Genomic DNA, 20476 nt, shown 5'->3' with positions numbered 1-20476 from the left:
AGTGTGGGATGCCCGGGGTTCCAGTCCCGACTCCCTCACTTTTTGTAATTTTCCCTTTTTAGCTGAAATATTAACCGTAGCCTAGATTATTTATTTATGTCTTGCCTTTTTACCTTAGGGCATCTCCAACCTTTACCCCGTTTTTGGTCCCCAAAATGGAGATTTTTTCATTTTGGGGGCAGCTTACTCCAACCATTCCCCCATTTTTTTCCCAAACTTTTTTATATTCTTCTAATTCTTCTATATTATATTATTATCTTTCATTTCAATTTTATTTTTTTAATTTCCATTAAACAAATTCCATCTTTTATTTTTATTAATTTGTAATTTTCATAATTAAAACAATTCCATAAAATTTTAAATAATATAATTTGTAAGCAATTATTATAGATTAGCTAATAATTCAAATAAAAGTGAAATCATTGCGATACAAGATTAATTAAATACATATTACATAACGATAAAATTCATTCGAAATACTAGATAAATATTCAACTTCAACCTCTAGTATTCTCCCATAAATGATCTATTAATGCATTATGAAGTGCAAAATGAGCATCTTCGTCCTTAATTCTTCTATGTCGAAATAAAATTTTTTGAAATCGTTGATTTTCATCTACTGCCATTTCTACATAAAAATAATAAATGCACGAAAATTAATTTATCAAAATTATACACCAAAGTTAAGATATAATATTAATATTATAAAGACATTACATAAACATAATTAGTTATATATAAATAGATAAATTAAAAGATTAAATAATAAAATAATAATAAAAAAGTGATGAATAGTAATGAGGGGAGATGAATAGTGTACCCCTCATATTTGAGGGAACACTATTCATCCCCCATTTTGGGGACAAAAATGGGGGAGGGTTGGAGCTAAATTCCCCTAAATATTTTTCTCATTATGGGAGATGGGGGCAAGGTCGGAGATGGCCTTAGGTACCCCCAAATCCCCTTTTTCTTTTAATTGGCTTTTTTCCAACTCTTTTTTTTTTGTTTTGATTAAACCCCTGCCTTAAAAGCTCCAACTCACTTCGCTCTTCTCTTTTTCCAAATTTCATACCCAATTTCACCTCCTAACTCACACATACATGTCAGTCCTCACAGAAAGTTTGTCGGTATTCTGCGGGACCCAACAACTATCGATAAAGTTCTCCACTCTGTTTATATTAAAGATAATAGTGTCTCAATCATCTTCAAATCCTGGGTCCGCCTCTATGTGAGACACATAGTAAAGTTTTTCATTGTGAGATAACACAAAGCCCACGCAATTAATGTCAATTGTGTTAGACACATAGTAAATGTTTTTTGTAGACATTGTTCAAAGAACTAAAGATGGGAGCATATACCTTCCCTAAAGTATAAGCAACCTAACTACATATTAGAGTGCCAAAAATCACCCCATATATAAGGGACCATTTCTTTCTTAAATCATTTTCAGAGTTGAATATTTTCATTTCAAGGTCGACAAAGACTGATAAAAGGACACTTGTATTAGAATACAAGTTCCTACCTATTCTTCTTCAGTGTAATAAAGAAGAAATCATGAGATGGAAAGAATGGATTGTGACAAGAAGGAAGCTAATTTGGAATAGAAAACAAGATTCGAAAACCTATTTTGAGAAGTAAAATGTTCCACGTTGAGTTGAGCCCCGTCGCAATCCTAGAATTTTTTTTATTTTGTGTCTCGCACCGCCGACATTAATAGAGTGAATAAAAATTTAACCACATTTGTCTCGTGTTACACCAAAATACATGTTAGTATGTATATCTTATTTTTAGTCCAATATAATTAATCTATTCAATTAAAATATATTTATTAAATAATCTTATTGTTATTTAATTCTCATATTATACTTTTTTATGTTATAATTGCAAAACATCTTGTTCATAAGCCAAATTACCTCTTAGGGTATTATTTGCTTTATTCGATATTTTCATAAAGTTTTAAATTTTATATACTTAACAAATTCTTTATTTATTCCTTCTGACTCATTTTATATGGCTTTCATTTTTTTACTTTTAATTTATCCAAGAAAATGACATTTTTTTTATATTCAATAAAAGTTTAACTTTAAACTATAATCATATAAATATTTATGATTTATTTTAAAGAATAATGTTTTAAATTTTCTCCTAACTTATCTTTAATCAAACAATCATAACGTCAAATGAAACAGATATAACTTCTACATGCATTCGTCAACCGTTTGAAGTACTTTTTTTGTTACGAGTTTCAAACACATCACCTTGATTAGTGGCGAAGTCAGAAATTTTCGCAAGGATATTCATATTTTGAAAAAAAAAAAATTACGATAAATAGTATTTAATATATATTATATAGATTAAAAATTAATATTTTATTATATTTATAATATAATTTTTTGTAATATTTCGATAAAGAATGATCAATTGACCACCCGTAGCAAAAGATGGACACGTAGGACAATGTTGATGAGTGGGTGTCAAACAGTCAACACGTATTCAACGTAATGGGACTTCTACGACGAAGCAACCTCCATTCCATTTCCATATGACTATTCATTGAATCGATATGGCCCCATCGAATCTCACAAAATAATAATTAAAAAAATATTTATTTTTATTTTTTGATATATTATATATTATGTATGTTTAATACAAAAATTATAAAAGTTATACCTATTTTTTCGATTATCGAATATAAATAATTTCTAAACGAATATAAAAAGGTAAACGATTGATAAGGAGCCACGACAGGATAACACCTTTTGGGGTTATCTTCGACACATATTGTAGGCGTCGACGTTCCCTTCTAGTGAAGTTTTTGGCTACTTCTTCAACACGTGTGATTTCTTTCTGCCAATTATTGTAATTGTCCTAGGTCCACTTAGAAAAGACAGAAATTGATTTGTAAGCAGCTACAGTATAGCGGCCGGTAAATTTGTTGTCATGTTATCATGGAATCACGTGTTCGAGTCGTAAAAATAGTCTCTTGTAAAAATACAGTATAAGATTACGTACGATAGATTTTTTTGGTTCGGTCTTTCCCAAAACCTGTGCATAGCGAAATCTTAGTATAGTATAGCCACTACTAAAAACAGAAATTAACGACAGACAAATATTGTAGCTAAATTGAAAAATCTATCGTTAATTCTTATTTAGCGATGAACTAGCATTAAAAAATTCTGTTAGCAACGATTTACTAATAGATTAGCGGTGAACTTCGTAACTAATTTAATTTTTCTTATAGTGTATTTATTGCATTTGTTGCTGCTGGTGATGACGATATGTAGCTGCATCAAGATCAAGGTGTAAATAAATCAGAATGCTTCGTTAATTTGAATGGATATCATCGTGGCATAGTTTGATCAATAGATTGTATAAGCAATGAATAATTTTAACAAGCATGTTATATGTATCGGAAATAGTTTTTCTATTCACACAAGGTAGAGACTGACGTGCATATATTACACTTTTTCCATATTTCACTTGTAAAATCACACTGAGATGAGCGTAGATCGGTAATGTAAAAATTATCATGAGAATTTTTATGATTAATAATGTAGGAATTAATATGATAAAATTATTATATAGTGATTATTTACTTAAGGGAATATATCTTTTAAATATTTAGATCTAAGCATATTACTAATATATGTATTTTTATTTCATATTTTATATATTGCGCATTAATATATTTCCTTTATTCCAAAAAATGAACATATTACTACGTAGGAAGTCAAATAAGATGTATTTGACAATATTTTATACAAATAATTTATAAATATTTTAAATTGTTAAATATTGTGTCTTATAATACATTTTATGTAGTTTTTAAATATGTGAAGTTTATTCAAAAAATTTATAGAGTCTATATCTGAGTTCACACTGCAAATAAATCAATTTAACCTCGTATTCCGAAAAAGTTCAAATAAATTAAAATGGAGAGAGCATAAATTTACACATAGCTAAATGCCCATATTAATTATCCCAACCAGTCCTTCGTGAGTCAAAATTTAAATTTTATTGGTTATAAATCTGTTATTAAACTCATATCTATTTTAGTTATTGGCTATCGGAAACAGTCTCTATGTCCTATCGGGGTAGAGGTAAGATATGCGTACATATTATCTTTTTCAGACCTCATTTTGTGAGATTTTGAGATTTTGCTGAATATTTATTTTGTTATCTATTTTAATTATTGGTTTCTAAACTATATATATTTATACATTTCTAATATATTTTTGGAGAGGCAAAGAGTGGTGGAAAAATTATCCCACTAGCTAAAACTAGTGGGCTGCTGGATTGACTAGTCAGCCTGACATTGACTATTCCTTGTCAACAGTATGGCAACCCTCACCTCTCTTCTATCTAATTCCTAAGATTTCTCCTCTTGTTTTCTCTTTTTTATTTAATAATAATGATGGTGTTCGAATAGCTATCGGAAATAACTTTTCTATCCCATCGGAGTAGAGGTAAGGTTTGCGTAGACACTATCTTTTTCCAGACTCCACTTATGGGACTATACCGGGTCGTCGTCGTTGTTGATGATAGTGTTAGAATAGAGTGCTAGCCAGTAAAGAAGTTATATATTCGGATGATGAAAGTAACAAAAATTATGATAATTAAATCGAAGTGCGAATATACTAAGAGAGTAAGTTCAAGACGAATATACATAAGGCAAGGTGAGAGTGATTTTTGTGATGGACAAAATAAGGGAAGCGGGGTTGAAATGGTTCGATCCTGTAAAAAGGAGGAGCATAGATGTCCCGGTGAGAAAGTGCGAAAGATTAACAATAATACGTCTAAGGAAAGGTAGAGATAAACCAAAAAAGAATTAAAGAGAAGTGATTAGACCATACCATAATGAGTATATTATTAGTATTCGGGCAAGCGTGCACGCATGTTAACTAATTTTACGAGGCCCGCAACCTCTTAATAATACAGATAGTGAATAATTCTGCACATCAAGTTTTGAATATATAAGGAAAATCACCTAGTATTTTCAACTTTCCTAAGATTTGAACTTAATACCCTATGATTCTCGATCTATTTAATTAACAATCACGCCATTTATTCTCCTCTTTTTTTTTTTACAAGATTTTTCTTATTAAAAAAATGTCATAAATGAAGCGAACAATATTGTCTAATTAGTTGACTTGCACGATCTCCATCACCTAGCCATAGTTAATTATCTTCTTTCGAGAAGGAAGATGGTCAAATTTGTCTATGTACTATAAATTAAATAACTTTGTCCTTCGTTTTAACTTTTGGTCAAATATTATTCTCGTTATCAGATTTTTTTTATTTTTATTTAGACCTTAAGAACTCCAATCTTAGGATAATTTTAAATTATAGTAAAAAAGCCTGACGGAAAAATGCCGCATGGAGGTAGAAGGCCCACGGTTCGTGAACTTCTTTTTCTAGAAAAGAAGCAATGATGATATCCGGGGATTTAAGGGGTAAACTCGCAAATTTATGACATCATGTTCGTAAAAAGAATCAAATTCTTGTTGGCGATTATTTATAAACAAAAAAAATGAAATTCTGAAAACTCCTTTATCTTATTTATACTCTTTTTCAAAATCTACATATTATGTGGTACAAGATTACCAGCATCTCGTTTGCAGGCAAGATTTGAAAATTTGGGCACTAGGATATTTTGAGCATGAATAGTCAATGAGTTTTGCAACTTTGTGGGCGTTTGGACATAAGAATTGTGAAATTTCAGAAATAAGTAAAAATTAATTTCAAGTTAAAAATAGTGTTTGAAAATTAGAGTTGTGTTTGGACTTGAATATAATTTGGAGTTGTTTTTAAATTTTTGTAAGTGCTTTGAAGTAAAAATTTTGAAAAATAACTTTTTGGAGTTTTTCAAAATCCGAATGATTCCGAAATTCAACTTCAAGTGAAATTTAAAAATTTCATAGGATTTTGAAAAAAAGTAAAAAATATTTTTTTTTTGGGGGGGGAGGGTCTCAAGATCTTTTCTCAATATTTTTTTATCCCAAATTAATATAAACTATTAATGATTGTTCACTTCAATATGTGTTTTACTAAAAGATTATATGACCAAATTATTGACAGAGACGGAGAAACATAGGAAAGAATTTCCAATACGGCTTAAACTCCTTTCCTAGGAAATTCAGGTTGCCAAAGATCTTGATTTAAGACTTTCTACAGAAAAAAATATTCTCTAATTAATCATGGGATCCATGGTTAAATGGCGGCTCAACATCAATTTTTTCTAATTTTTTCAAAATCTTCGTGTGACCTATAAGTCACGGGTTTGAACGTGAAAACGACTACTGATACATACATTATGGTTAGTGGCGAATGTAGTGTAGTATTAATGGGTTCAACGGATCGAATCTATAACTTTTGATGCGGAAAAAAAAATTTATATATAAAAATTCACTAAAATTATAAAAATAGTAGATATGAATCCATAACTTTAAAAATATAATGGGTTCCATACTAAAAATTTTAAAAGTTGAACCCATATGATTTAAATCCTGGATCCGCCTCTAATTATGATAGGTTATCCATATCACACTCTTTGAGGTGCTACTTTTTTCCGGACTCTACATGAACGTGAAATATATTATGTACCGGGTTGTTCTTTTTTAAAATTTCCTCAAACCATTATTTGATTTGCTAATAGTATTATCAATTAATTTTTGGCCGACGTGAAAATCAACTTAGACATAATTGCTATAACAACAACAACAACAACCCAGTATAATCCCACTTAGTGGGGTCTGGGGAGGGTAGTGTGTACGCAAACCTTACCCCTATCCTGAGGTAGAGAGGTTGTTTCCAAATAGACCCCCGTTCTCCATCCCTCCAAGAACTTCTCACCTTGCTCTTGGGGAGACTCGAACTCACAACCTCTTGGTTGGAAGTGGAAGTTGCTTACCATCAGAGCAACCCCTCCTGGTTAGACATAATTGCTAAAGAATAAAAATTTATTTTTTAGAAAAAGAAAGAATAGTTGATAAATGCAGTCATTTTAGGTGGGCATCTTTATGAATGTTTGCCTTTCTAATAATGATAATGATCCACCAATAAATATTAAAAGGTAAGCTCGCTTTCAAGGTCGAAGTCATTTCTTAATCTTTTTCTTTTTCTTCAAGTTCTTTTGAATAGACATTCCATACCTTGATTTGGCACTAAGATTATCGAACTACGAGAATAAAGATCCTTTCAATATGAGGACGTTTTAATTTCATTTTTTGATATTTTTTTACCCTTAAAACTTGATAACAATTGAATTTATACGCGGTGTTAAGGATACGTGATATAACTTGATACAGATTGAGAAAACAAATTATACTGAAAATAATGATAAAAAATAAATGCAAACCACACAAATTGAACGGTCTTATCCTTGAAGTTTGATCACCCTCGAGCCAGAAAGTGCCTCAATCGATGTCAGAACAAAATTACAAGATAATAAAAACTAGAAATAGCAGGGTATTGCCTTTGGATCATGTTATAATATGTATTATAAATAACCAGACCCCCTTTTTTTAGTAGGGGAGTCCTACTTTAGATACAGATCTACAAAGGTAAAAAAATCTCATGGTTTGCTAATTATTCGGTCACTCGTTGATATATGCCGAGATTCCCACCGTGATATCCGACCGATTACGCATATTTCGGCCTTCCGTTATTCGGTCCGATAACATTTCCTTGAGCTTGGTCGGAGTCGGGGTCGGTTCCGGAGCTACGGGCTCGATGGTCTTGAAGACGCATGCTCTAACTTTGTACCTTGGTTCGATATAATCCGGGGTCGATCTTAAACCCATCACGTTTCAGTCCCGGTCTGTCATGCAATAGATGGGCCCGATTTCGATCATATACATGTATAAACCACTTCAACTCCTCTTAATTAGTGATCTTACTCAACACAAATTTAAATTAACCGGATCAATAGGCTATTGATTTTGATAAAGTTATCTATGTATGACCTATAAATCGTGGATTTGAGCTGTGGAAGCAGTCACTAATACTTGCATTAGGTTAAGCTGTCTACATTAAACCTTAGGATGCGGTCCTTCCCCAGACCCTGTGTGAATGTGGATGCTTTGTGCACCTACATCAAATCCCCTTAGGGTACGAACCTTCCTCGAACTCTGCGTGAACACAGAATCCTTTGTACACCGATTATTGAATGGTTAAAAATAATAAATTGTCCATGTTCGGTTGACCTAGCTATTTCATGTATTGTCCAATACTTTTTACGTAACGTAACTGAAGGACATTAATTAAACAAAACGGGTAGTTGACAAGGACAAATATTCTTCATTATTCTCCATTTCATTTAATAGTCAATAACGAAGACTGTCGTCAAAATATATATATATATATAGTACATCATTCTCATGAAACAGTGTTGGTCTTGTTAGAATACTAATTCTCAAATAAAATTTGGGATTGCATTCTATCTCATATTTTACTATGAATATTAGTTAATATCAATATAAATTTTATACCAAATTTTAATATTCGTCGAATTATAATTATTAAATAACTAATCCTAGAATAATTATGTTTGGAATCAAACCACTTCGAAGAGATGAAAGAGTAAATGATTTTGTCATTGTGGCTTTGCTACCACTTTTTTGAGACAAACAGAGGGGTACAAAGAAAATCGATAATTCGGGTCAAATCAAAAAAAAAAATCGATATGGTTTGATTCGATTTAGTTTGGTATTGAGAAAAAAATTCGACTATAATTAATTTGGTTTGGTTTTAACTGAAAAAGTCAAACCGAAATCAAACCAACCCGATATTATATTTATACAATTTTTAAAAATATTTTATACATATAAATATTTATTGTAGTGTAATTTATAAATATTTCTTAAAAAATTTCACACTTTTATCTTTTAATGTAATATTTCGAGCTTGGATTTAATATTTTTGAATGATCCAATAAGTTTTATAGCCCATAAATGTAGTAACTCAAATAAAGTTCAAATCAATACTAATGCTAACAAAATAAATTCAATTCAACACTAGAAATGACAATAGTGTCGGATATCTATTTTTAGTTTTGCATTGGTTTATAATGAAAATGCATAACTTAGTTTATCTTTTTCTTTAGTGCTTAGTCATGTAATTAATAGTACTTATTAGATGTACTCATTTTAGCATGACTTATATAATACTTTTAGATTATGTTCATTTTTATTATGGCTTATAAATTAACAATATTTATTTTAAGTAATTTTATTATCTTTGTTATTGAATATTTTATTACAATGCTATGACTCATCTCATATTATTGTGTTATTTTCTTGAAAAATATATTATATAGTTGTATCCTACTACGGCTAAAAAAATATTTGGAGCACAAGTTACATATTTTGTGCTATGAAGACTTTATCGGAAATACTCAAAAATACGAAGAAAAAAATCGAAAAATTCGAGAAAAATCGATAAAAACCCGACTTTGTTGGTTTGATTTGGTTTATTCATTTTAAAACCCGACACTATTAATTTGGTTTGGTAATTAAAAAATTCGAACCAACTCGACCTATGTACACCCGTATAGACAAGATTTCAAATACTTCTGCTTAACAAAAATTTCCCCCGCATGGTTAAAATAGAAATTTAAAAAATAATGAATTCAAGTTTTATGCATTAATATTAATTTATAACCTGAAAAAATTTAAATCCCCTGTTACACAGGTTAAAGTACACACATAATATTAAAAAAATAAAAATAAAGTCCACTTAAACAATCTTTAACTTCTTGATTTTAGAAGCAATACCTTCTCCATCTTTTGAATAAGATGGTATCATTTGTCTAAGTTCTCCTTGCGAAACCCCCCAGGCGGACTCAGGACTCGGCGGTCGCGGAGGCATCATGACATTCAGTATAAATTTATCATTATTCATAAAGATTAATACGGAGCCTATGCTTATTTGACTATTTTCTGAAAACATTTGCAAGTATATATGGAGTTTTGCCGAGAAGGGAGCATTGATGTAACATGTAAAGTTACTGCCATGTGACCAGGAGGTCACGAGTTCGAGCCGTGAAAACAGTCTCTTGCAGAAATACAAGGGTTAGGCTGCGTACGATAGACCCTTGTTGTCCGGTCCTTCCCGGATCCCGCGCATAGCGGGAGCTTAGTGCACCGGGGAGTTTTTGCCGAAGTTTCCGGGTGCCCGTGATCCTTCAACTCATTATGTGTGTCCGCCTCTGCCACCTCCCCCCAAAAGACCACCCCACCCTCCCCAGGCCCTTACACTTGGTGGACTGCGATTGAACTCTGACAATTCTCTATAAATAGCGAAGCAGTCCTTGCTGCCAAATGTACATTACTTCACAATTCCACCAAAACTTGCTCATAAAAAGCAAGAAAAAATATCAAACACTTGTCATAAACCAAAACCAAAAACACCCAAAAAAAACCAATCTTCATTTTGTCATCCACAAAGTTTACTATGGTTGTCTTGTCAATACCAGCAGTTGAACAATTTTCCATAGTCAAGAATTGTAAACCAATTTCTTCATTTTTTCCTAGTAATATTCCAATAATAGACATCTCAAAACCAGATAGCAAGAATCTTCTTGTTAAAGCATGTGAAGAATTTGGATTCTTCAAAATTATAAACCATGGTGTTCCTATGGAATTTATTAATAATCTTGAATTAGAAGCCATTAAATTCTTCTCATCTCCTCTTAATCAGAAAGAAAAAGCAGGTCCTGCTGATCCTTTTGGCTATGGCAATAGAAAGATTGGAACCAATGGTGATATTGGTTGGGTTGAATACATTCTCTTGTCAACAAATTCTGAGTTCAATTACCAAAAGTTTGCATCCATTTTGGGTCTTGACCCAGAAAATATTCGGTAAGACACAAGAAAAAGTTACTTTCTTTTATGGCTTTAGACATCTCGAAATTTACTAGTCCGACTAATTCAAATTCGTGCTGAGTAGGGTGAATAAGGAGCAGAGGCGGAGCCATGATTTTAAGTTTGTGGGTTCGGAAAGTTGAGTAGGGTGAATAAGGAGCAGAGGCGGAGCCATGATTTTAAATTTGTGGGTTCGGGAAGTTATTGAGTTCTACGTTAATAAATTGTACGTGTTTAATAAATTTTTTCAGATAAATACAAGGTTTGAACAAAAATTACTGGGTTCAGCCGAACCCGCGTCGGATTCTCTGGCTCCGCCCCTGATAAGGAGTTCACTAGTCCGAATTATTCAAATTCGTCCTGAGTAATGTGAATAAGGAGCTCACTAGTCCGACTAATTTAAATTCGTGTTGAGTAAGGTGAATAAGGGGTAAAGTGCTTCTTATTAGAGGATTTTTCGCTCTCAGGATTTGAATCCGAAACTTCTAATGAACGACGGAGGGATTCCAACTATCTCACCACATTTTTCGGCAATAGAAATTCTTTTTTTGGCTTTAGGTATTTTGAAATACACTGATCCGACAAATCAAAATTTACACGGAGTAGGGCCCACTAAGGATTTAGCCTCATTGTCCGGAATATTTTTATTCAGGATTCAAACTCGAAAACCCTAATTAGGGTAAAAAATTCCAACCATCTCACCACATTCCTCGATAAAATAAGATATTATAGACTATGTCAATTGCTATGCTGCTTAAATTGATTATTTATTTATTTATTTATTTATTTATTTTATAATTGCAGTGTTGCTGTTAATGATTATGTATCAGCAATGAAGAAAATGGCATGTGAGATTCTTGAAATGTTAGCAGAAGGATTGAAGATTTATCCAAAGAATGTATTTAGTAAACTACTAATGGATGAACAGAGTGACTCTGTTTTTAGGATAAATCACTACCCTCCATGTCCTGAAGTTCAAGAATTCAATGGCAGAAATTTGATTGGATTTGGTGCACATACTGACCCACAAATTATTTCTTTATTAAGATCAAATAACACTTCTGGACTTCAAATTTCACTTGAAGATGGACATTGGATTTCTGTACCACCTGATCAAAATTCTTTCTTCATCAATGTTGGTGATTCATTGCAGGTATAGCCCTTTATTTATTGGTGACATCTGTTCTTTTTTTTTTGTTTTTCGTTCGGTGTTCGGTAATTGTATTGGAACCTGACTAAATTTGAAGTTGCGCTGCGAAGCCCCATTGATGGTAGAGTATTCCTTAACAAAAGCAGCTCTATACTCAGGATTCAAACCCGAAAACTTTATTTCTCGGTGACTTCTTTTTGGTTTTTCATTCGGTGTCCGGTATCTATATTGGTACCTGACTAAATCTGAATTCGTGCCGAAAAGTCCTCTTGGGAGTAAAGTGTTCCTTAATAAAAGCAATTTTATACCAAAGTTCAATCTCGAGACCTCTAGTTAAAAATGAAGGAGTAATTATCACTTCATCTTAAGTTTTTGGTATTTTTTGGTGGCACTAGTTTTCTCCAAAATTTAGTCTTTATTGAGTGGAAGCTTCTAGTTTTGTTTTTTATTTTCGCTCATTTGCCAAGTAATTGGGGTGAAGAATTAGCATGCTGACATTATTTATCCTAGGGTTAATAGTGTCTTTTCCTCTAACTTTTCTTTGTACTTTACATTATTCCTCCTAGGAGTTGGATATCATAATATGGATTTGTGACAAAATAAAAACAAAAATAATTAGTTTTGAGCATAGATGAATGTGGTAAATTAAGTTACTTTGTATGTGATTTTAAGCATATTTGCATATTTTTCTAGTTTAATTATTCGATATTTAAGTAATTTACTAGAGTGCAATCAGGGGTGGATTTATGGGGGCGGATTGGACTCGAACGCTATTCGTCGAAAAATTACACTGTATATGTAAGTAAATTTGTTTTTTTTACCTCTATATACTATGTTTTAAATTCTTTTGACAGCCTAAAAGCATAACTAAGTGGTCAAGAGGATTCAAAATCTTTATGAGGTCCTTGGTTCAATTCCCACTAGCATCAATTTCTTTTAATTTTTTAACTTTTTTCTTTTTTAAACCCCCTTAACTGAAATTCTGCCTCCGCCGCTAAGTACAATTTTAGTAATGATGGTGAATTTTGCAGGTGATGACCAATGGAAGGTTTAAGAGTGTAAAGCATAGGGTTTTGGCCAATAGTTTGAAATCAAGACTTTCAATGATTTATTTTGGAGGACCACCATTGAGTGAAAAGATAGCACCTTTGGCTTCACTAATAAAAGGGGATCAAGACAGCTTGTACAAAGAATTTACATGGTTTGAGTACAAAAAATCAGCATACAATTCTAGACTAGCTGATAATAGGTTGGTCCTATTTGAGAAAGTACTATAGCCCCATTATGATTTTTTTTATTTATTATTATTTATTATTATTATTTTTTTTTTGTGAAAGAAAGTCCCACCTTGTTACTTGTAAAGAAGTATATGGGTTGTCAAGATTCTCAAATATAGGTTTAAAGATAGATCATTGGATTTCCTATAGATAGCAAACTATATTTTCTTTCTCTTTGTTATCCTATCTTTTTTTGTACTCCTTATATTTTTTGTAACCACATGTCTTGTTAATAATATAAGTTCAAAGTCATGATCATTACCAATGTTATTTATTCTTTGAACTGTCAATTGGAGTCCGATTATATTCGAATCCGTGCCTCGTAGGGTCCCATTCGGGGAACGTCCCTATCAAAGATTTTTTCATACCTAGGGTTCGAACTCGAGACCTCTGGTTAAAGGAAGAGCAACCCCATTTGCTGCACCAACGATGCCAATTGTTTTCTTGGAAACTCAAATATGGTCGGTCATGGTAAGTGAGGCGTTTGGCTTCAACAAACAGAGAAAATAAGTGAAATACTGTATTCAGATTCATATCGCGTAAAGTCATATAAGAGAAGCGCACCCTACAAGAACTTAAGTTTCAATAATGTATTTATGTTCGCATGGCCACGTTGATGAAAACTTAAGTTTCAATAATATGTAAATTTCTGACTAACTAGGATAGAATTTAGACCCTACTGTTTCCAACTCTACTGCTATGCATTCTTAAATCTTGAAAAATATGGATTTGTAGGGCCTTATTTTGATTTTCTTCATCCATTTTTCTTCTATCTCTTCATTGATACCAATACTCTGACTCTTTTGATAAGATAGACGAAGTATCTTCATTTACTGGAGAAAATTTAATGAAGTAATAATATGGAAAATTGATATTATATAGTTGCTCTCCAAATTATAGTCAAAAAACTATATATTTTTTGTATATATATACAATTCTGTATGTTATATACCAAAAATATATGAATTTTATACACTTTTACAGCTAGTGTATGGTCGGTTCCGACATATACTATTTTTTTTTGGTAATTAAACTTTTATATATACCAGGAAAAATATTTACATTCTATACCGAACCCTTACAAGGTTTTCCTATACTTTCCTCCCTCCCTTGTACACACTATTATTATCCTTCTGCTACTCTAGCTATTATGTTGGATAGTAATCCAGTCTACTTAGAACCCTTGCTATTTTCCTATTGCTTCTACAGTGTACTTCTTGTACAATTAGCTTGCTAAGTATCTCATAGTTCCTCGCTTTGGCTTGAAATAATTTTGCGTTCCTTTCCTGCCACACAAAATATACACAGCCTGCTAATACAATCTTGAACAGCTCTATTATTGCACTTCTGTTTCTTGCCCAGTTCTCTGCCCATTGTAACTCCTCAGTCCAACCATAGATGTTTCTGTTGATACCTTGCCAATTGAGCAATCTTTTCCATAGTTCAGCAGCATATAGACATTCAAAGAATAGATGTTGTATAGATATATTTGCCTGTGAACATAAAGGACATGTTTGATCATTGTGAATTCCCCACTTTAGCAATCTATCCAGCCATTTGCCACCAAAGTTAGCGTGAATCTAGGACATTCTGCATTGTTGCAGACCAATTTCCTCTATTTCACTATGTTAAAGTCTCCTCGCAGTTTATGGTATATGTGCTTTATGGAGCAAGTCTGCATCTGGATGAGATCTTCATAATTGTATCTTACTTTCTCAAAGTTTTCTTTAGCTTTCAATATTTTCCTCATGATCCATGATGCTTGGTTCATTTGCACCTCCCATACATGTTTGCTTTTTATGTAGTAACAGTGTACCCATTGTATCCATAGCTTGTTCTTTTCTTTGCATAGATTCCAGAATTGTTTGCTGACAACTGCTTTGTTCCATAAGCTAATATCTATAACATTGAAACCTCCTGCTGGCCTGGGTTGGTATACTTTCTCCCAAGCTAGTAAAGCTTTTTTCGAAATGTTACTATCTCCTGTCCATAAGAAGCTTCTGCAAATTGCCTCAATCAGCTTGGTGATCTTCTTTGGGATTTTTATCTAGCTATACTATAATAGAAACCTATTTACTACCTTTATTTAGGTTCCATGTTAATTACTTTATATACTTATATTTACTAGTTTTATACAAAATCATAAAAAGGAGGAAATGAAACATACCTTAAATATAGCATATCAGTTACACATAATCCCCCTATATTTAAGATTCTTCTCTCTTTCTTTAACAATTACCCATATTTGTACTTACCCACCGTAAGAATTCTCCCACTGATACCCAAATCTTTCTAATCCAACAATCTCGCTTACTCACTCCTCTTCCAAAGCTTTTGATTTCCGATTTCTCTCTTGTTTTAAATCTTGTTTTCTTATTTTCTAAAATCTTTATTGTATGGCACTTGTATATGATATCTCAATACCCAAAATAATACTTGATACGATACTAATACAATTATAGTACGATTATATTAGATTTTTAGTGTAGAGTTGTGATTGAAACTTGAAGAAGATGAAGAACATAGTTATATCACAATTTTTCGGAAATGTATCACGATTGTATTATAATTGTATATGTATCATAATTGTTGAAAGGGATTGTATTATAAATGTATGATAATTGTACATTCATTGTATATTGTTACGAGCAGTTGTGAGTTCGTGAAGAATTTCACGATTTGTATCAGAAATATATGATAATTGTATATTAATTTATTAGTATTGTATCGGGTATTATTTTGGGTATTAATGTACCATATACAAGTTGAACGCAATTGTCATACAAATATGATACAATTATGTTTTAGGCATTGATGTATCTGGTATAATTCAAATACAATTACGATACAATTATCATACAAATCCTGAATATTTTTTCATTTTCAGTGTTGTCCAATCTCCTAGCAAAAGAACGATACAATTGATGATTTTTAATAATATAAAGCTGTCGGCAATGGTGGGAAGAGAAAAGATGGGGATTCTGGCATAAATTAAGGGATTTTGATGTAAAAAAAAAAGAAAGAAAGAGAGAGAAGAGGAGAGGGGGGAAAAGAAGGGAATGATGTAATTGAATCCCTTAATTGAAGGCACTAATAATGGGTGAGAGTCTTTTAAGGAGCAATCTACATAATTTGTAAGTAAAACGTAGATACTTATTAAAAACTACAAAACATAGAAAAGATAGGTAATTAAGTTTCTAATATAGTATAATTAGGTAAAAATCTCATCTTCTTTGGTAGCATGAAAATTTGAGCCCAATAGGTTTGAATGGAGAACAAGACACTTTTGATAAGTTGTAGTCGCCTGCATATAACAGTAGCTTGACTGTCCAAGATGTGACTATTTCCACTAGCTTGTCAATTAGAGGTTGACATTGTACTAGTGAGACCCTTTTAGAACTTAAAGGTACTTCAAGGTATCTTACTGGCAGCTCCTCTTTTTAGATTCCAAGGTACTCCAGTATGTATTTTTGAACATCTTGTGATACTCCTCCAAAGAAGATGGAACTTTTCTTCTTGTTAATTTCTAATCCTGATGTTTTTGAGAAATCCATAAAGCAGTTGTATAGCAGCTGAACTGAACCAATGTCTCCCCTGCAAAACAACAACAGATCATCTGCAAAACCAAATTACATGATCTGCATCCTTCCACATTTAGGATGATAGTTGAAGTCCGGGATGTGGTGCAATGCCTTCAATCTTTTTGTTAAATATTCCATTGACAGCACAAAAAGAAATGGGGATAGTGGATCCCCTTTTCTAAACCCTTTTCCTGGCTTCAAAAGACTGAGTTGGTGAACCATTCAAGATGATAGTATATGTGACACTTTGTACACAAGCCATTATCCATTTCACAAACTGCTCTGGAAATGCTAATGCACTCAAAACCAGCTCAAGAAAAAGGCCATTCAAGTGAATCATATGCCTTCTGCATGTCCAGTTTCATCATGCATCGAGGTGACACTCCTTTCCTTCCAAACCCTTTTACTAACTCATGGCTTAGAATGATATTATCAATAATGACTCTTCCAGGGACAAAAGCAGACTGAGTCTTATCTATTAGATCATCAAAGACTCCTTGTAATCGACTAGTCAAGACCTTTGAGATAATTTTGTAAATTGTGGTGCAGCATGAAATAGGTCTATACTCCTTGATGGTAGCAGGATTTCTGACTTTAGGGATTAGAGTTATTGATGTGCAGTTAACTAGTTTAAACATCTGTGATGTCTGAAAGAAGTCCATCATAGCTTGTGTTACCTCATCCCCTATGATATGCCATGACTTCTTGAAAAAACATGCATTGAGACCATCATATTTCGAGGCATTCAAGTCATTCATATCTTGTAGAGCTTCCTATATCTCATGTATTGTGATAAGCTGAATCAATTTAGCTTGTTGTTCTCTTTTGAGCATTGTACCTCTTTGCATTACATTTGGATCTATTGGTGGGATTGCAGGAGCATTTGATCCTAGCAATTGTTTATAATATGCAAGTACTTCTGCCTCTATTTTCTCCTCCATATGTATCTGTACCCCAAGATCATTCGTGAGACCATGTATTCCATTCAAAGTGTTCCTGTTCTTCATATGAGCAAAGAAATATGCAGAGTTAGTATCTCCCAACTTCAGCCATTGTACCCTTTATCTTTGCCTGTAAATGCTTTCCTCTATCGGTATCCACTTCTCTAGGTTCTTTTTAGTTCTTTTTCTTCCTCAATTAATTCTGTATTCATCATTCTACAGCCCATTTTCTAATGTACTTCCTGTAGTTCCCTTCTGATTCCTTTGATTCTGTCCTCAACACTTTTGCAGTGCTGTGTGTTAAGCCCCTTAATAACTTGTTTGACTCTCTTTAGTTTGTTTCATACTCCCTGTAGCTTCCCAACATCTCCATTTATGTTCCATACTTGTTCTACTCCTTGTATAAATTGAGGGTGATCAGCTATGCAATTAAAGAATCTGAATAGACTGGCCTTCTTCGTCTGCATTTGTGAAGTTTAAGTGGGGAATGATCAGAGATAGATGGTTCTAGGATTTGTATACACAGGCTGGGCATTGTCATTATCCAGTTTATGTTTACGAATCCTCTGTGTATCCTGCTTTTTGTATGGTTATTTGTCCATGTATAGTCGCTCATGAACTCCCTAAAATCCTTTATTTTCATATCTTGTATAATAGTGCCATGTTGTCTATCCTAACTATTTAGCACTAAGTTGAAATCTCCCACTGCTAGCCATGGTCCTTGTTGTATATTGTTTATCTGCCTCAAATTCTGCCACATACTCAACCTGTCTTTGATAGTATGCAAGCCATATATTGTTGTGAATCCAAATGCTAATAACCTTGAATATGTTCTGACTCGTCCATGTATGTATTGGAAATCTATGTCAATTGATTCAAACTCAAAGATTCTTTGGTCCCATAGTATCCATATTCTGCTCTTATTGTTGCTGCTAAAATTTGATATCCACTGCCATCCAGGTGCAATTTTATTGATAATACTATTAGCTTTCTGTTCCTTTATTCCGTGTTCTACTAATGCTATCACTGCCTTTTTATTCTGCCTAAGGAACTTTATCTTCTTTTGCTTGTATGCTTTATTTAAACCTCTAATATTCCATGTAATCGCACTCATACTGGTATGAATTGAGTATCATGAAATATCTCATGTGCCCCATAAATCCTCATCTGCATATTGCTTGATCCTGGCTCATTGGTTGCTTGTCCACTTACTAAGGATTCAAAACCATTGCTGCCACCTACGGTCTTGCCTTCAGCTTGCTTTGCTTTTGCTATTCTTGCTACTGACTTCCCACTAACTGTTGTCCACCCTTCTTCTTCTTCTTCAGGTTGTTAGCAGTTGCACTAACCTGCATTGTGGTATTCTCTAGTGGTTGTGTTATTTCCATTCTTTGTGTTTGCTCCTTCTCCCGTTTATTGTCCTTAGGTCCAGCTTTCTCAGTCTTCTGCCAGACTTGTTTGACTTTATTTCCTCTCCCTCTGTATGCCTGCCTTTGTGGTTGCTGCATTATGTTTTCATTGCAATTATGTCCTATCTGTATACATTTGTTGCAATATGTTGGTTCCCAGTCATAGCTTATCTCTTGTTCAATTGTTTTCCCCATAGGATCCTGCATCTTCACCCTTCTAGGAAGGGGTTTTGTGATATCCATATCAATCAGCATTCTCGCATAAGAGATTCTGACTGTACCGGTCATACAATCATCAGCATACACTAGATTTTCTAGGGCACTCCCAATCTTGCTTAATGCCTTCATACTCTAGCAATTCGGGGGAAAATTGGGGAATTTCACCCACAAAAGAATGGTTCTCAATACTTCATCATGCAGATTAAAATCTGGTGTCCATGCTTTCATTACAATGGGACGATTGTTGATAGTGTGAGGCCCAGTATATAACACTTGATTCCTTTCCTCTAAATTTGCAAATCTAATTACAAAATAGTCTTCATTATGATAATAGATCTGAGGTTTTATGGAGTACTTACCCACTGAATTTAGGAATCGTTCCATTGCACCTATAGATGGTGAATCCCCTTTTGCATTTTCCTGCTCAACATCCTCTAGATCTAGTTTCACAATTTTCTCCCCATCTTGAATCATTGGTGCAATATATTGAAGATTCATTCCTCTCGATGCCAGCTTATTCCCTGCTACAATATTTGCCCATGACTGAATTCCACTTGCCTTCTCCATTTGTTCAGTACCTTTGAGATTTTCAGCCTTATCAGCTTTTGCATGGCACTATTACATTGCTATTGGGTGTAGTAGAGTTCATCTGTGTCTTTCCGCTCCCAGATCCACGAACTATTCCACTATTAGATACATGTGTAGCTATCACTGCTTTCATCTTTCCATTGTTGATTGTTGTATATGATTCTAGCTTAGTCTGCTCACTTATCGTGCTCCTTGGAGTATTTTTTCTGTTGGTTCTTCAATTCTCACCCCTTTTGGTGAGACAAAAAGCTCCATTACTGCCTTGTAAGCATAAACTTTAATTCATACCAGTATCTTGAACATGATAATCTTACATGTAATTGCCATAGAAAACATACCTGAAGCGGAATCCATTATCTTGAAGCGGAAGCGTTAATTCAAAAACTGGTTTCTCGCCCCTTGCCCTAACTTTATGTTACCGCCGCCTTTAGAGATGGAAGAGAGAATAA

At 33.1% G+C, this 20476-nt stretch overlaps 1 protein-coding gene across 2 annotated transcripts; it reads left to right on the top strand.

Moving 5' to 3' along the window:
- The first annotated feature begins 10329 nt into the window (after positions 1–10329).
- Positions 10330–13550, top strand: LOC104232445 (gibberellin 2-beta-dioxygenase 1-like). Of its 2 annotated transcripts, XM_070155665.1 has the most exons (4): positions 10330–10859; positions 11667–12015; positions 12749–12810; positions 13044–13181. In XM_070155665.1, the coding sequence occupies exons 1-4, from the start codon at positions 10453–10455 to the stop codon at positions 13045–13047; spliced, it is 822 nt and encodes a 273-aa protein (XP_070011766.1). In that variant the 5' UTR covers positions 10330–10452; the 3' UTR covers positions 13048–13181. The 2 variants fall into 2 exon arrangements, with proteins under 2 accessions (XP_070011766.1, XP_009783962.1); XM_009785660.2 differs by lacking the exon at positions 12749–12810 and having other exon boundaries at positions 13044–13550.
- The last annotated feature ends 6926 nt before the right edge of the window (positions 13551–20476 follow it).

Source organism: Nicotiana sylvestris, chromosome 8 (assembly GCF_000393655.2).
Source record: "Nicotiana sylvestris chromosome 8, ASM39365v2, whole genome shotgun sequence".
NCBI classification, from domain to species: domain Eukaryota; kingdom Viridiplantae; phylum Streptophyta; class Magnoliopsida; order Solanales; family Solanaceae; genus Nicotiana; species Nicotiana sylvestris.
This window is presented reverse-complemented; position numbering and strand designations above follow the sequence as displayed.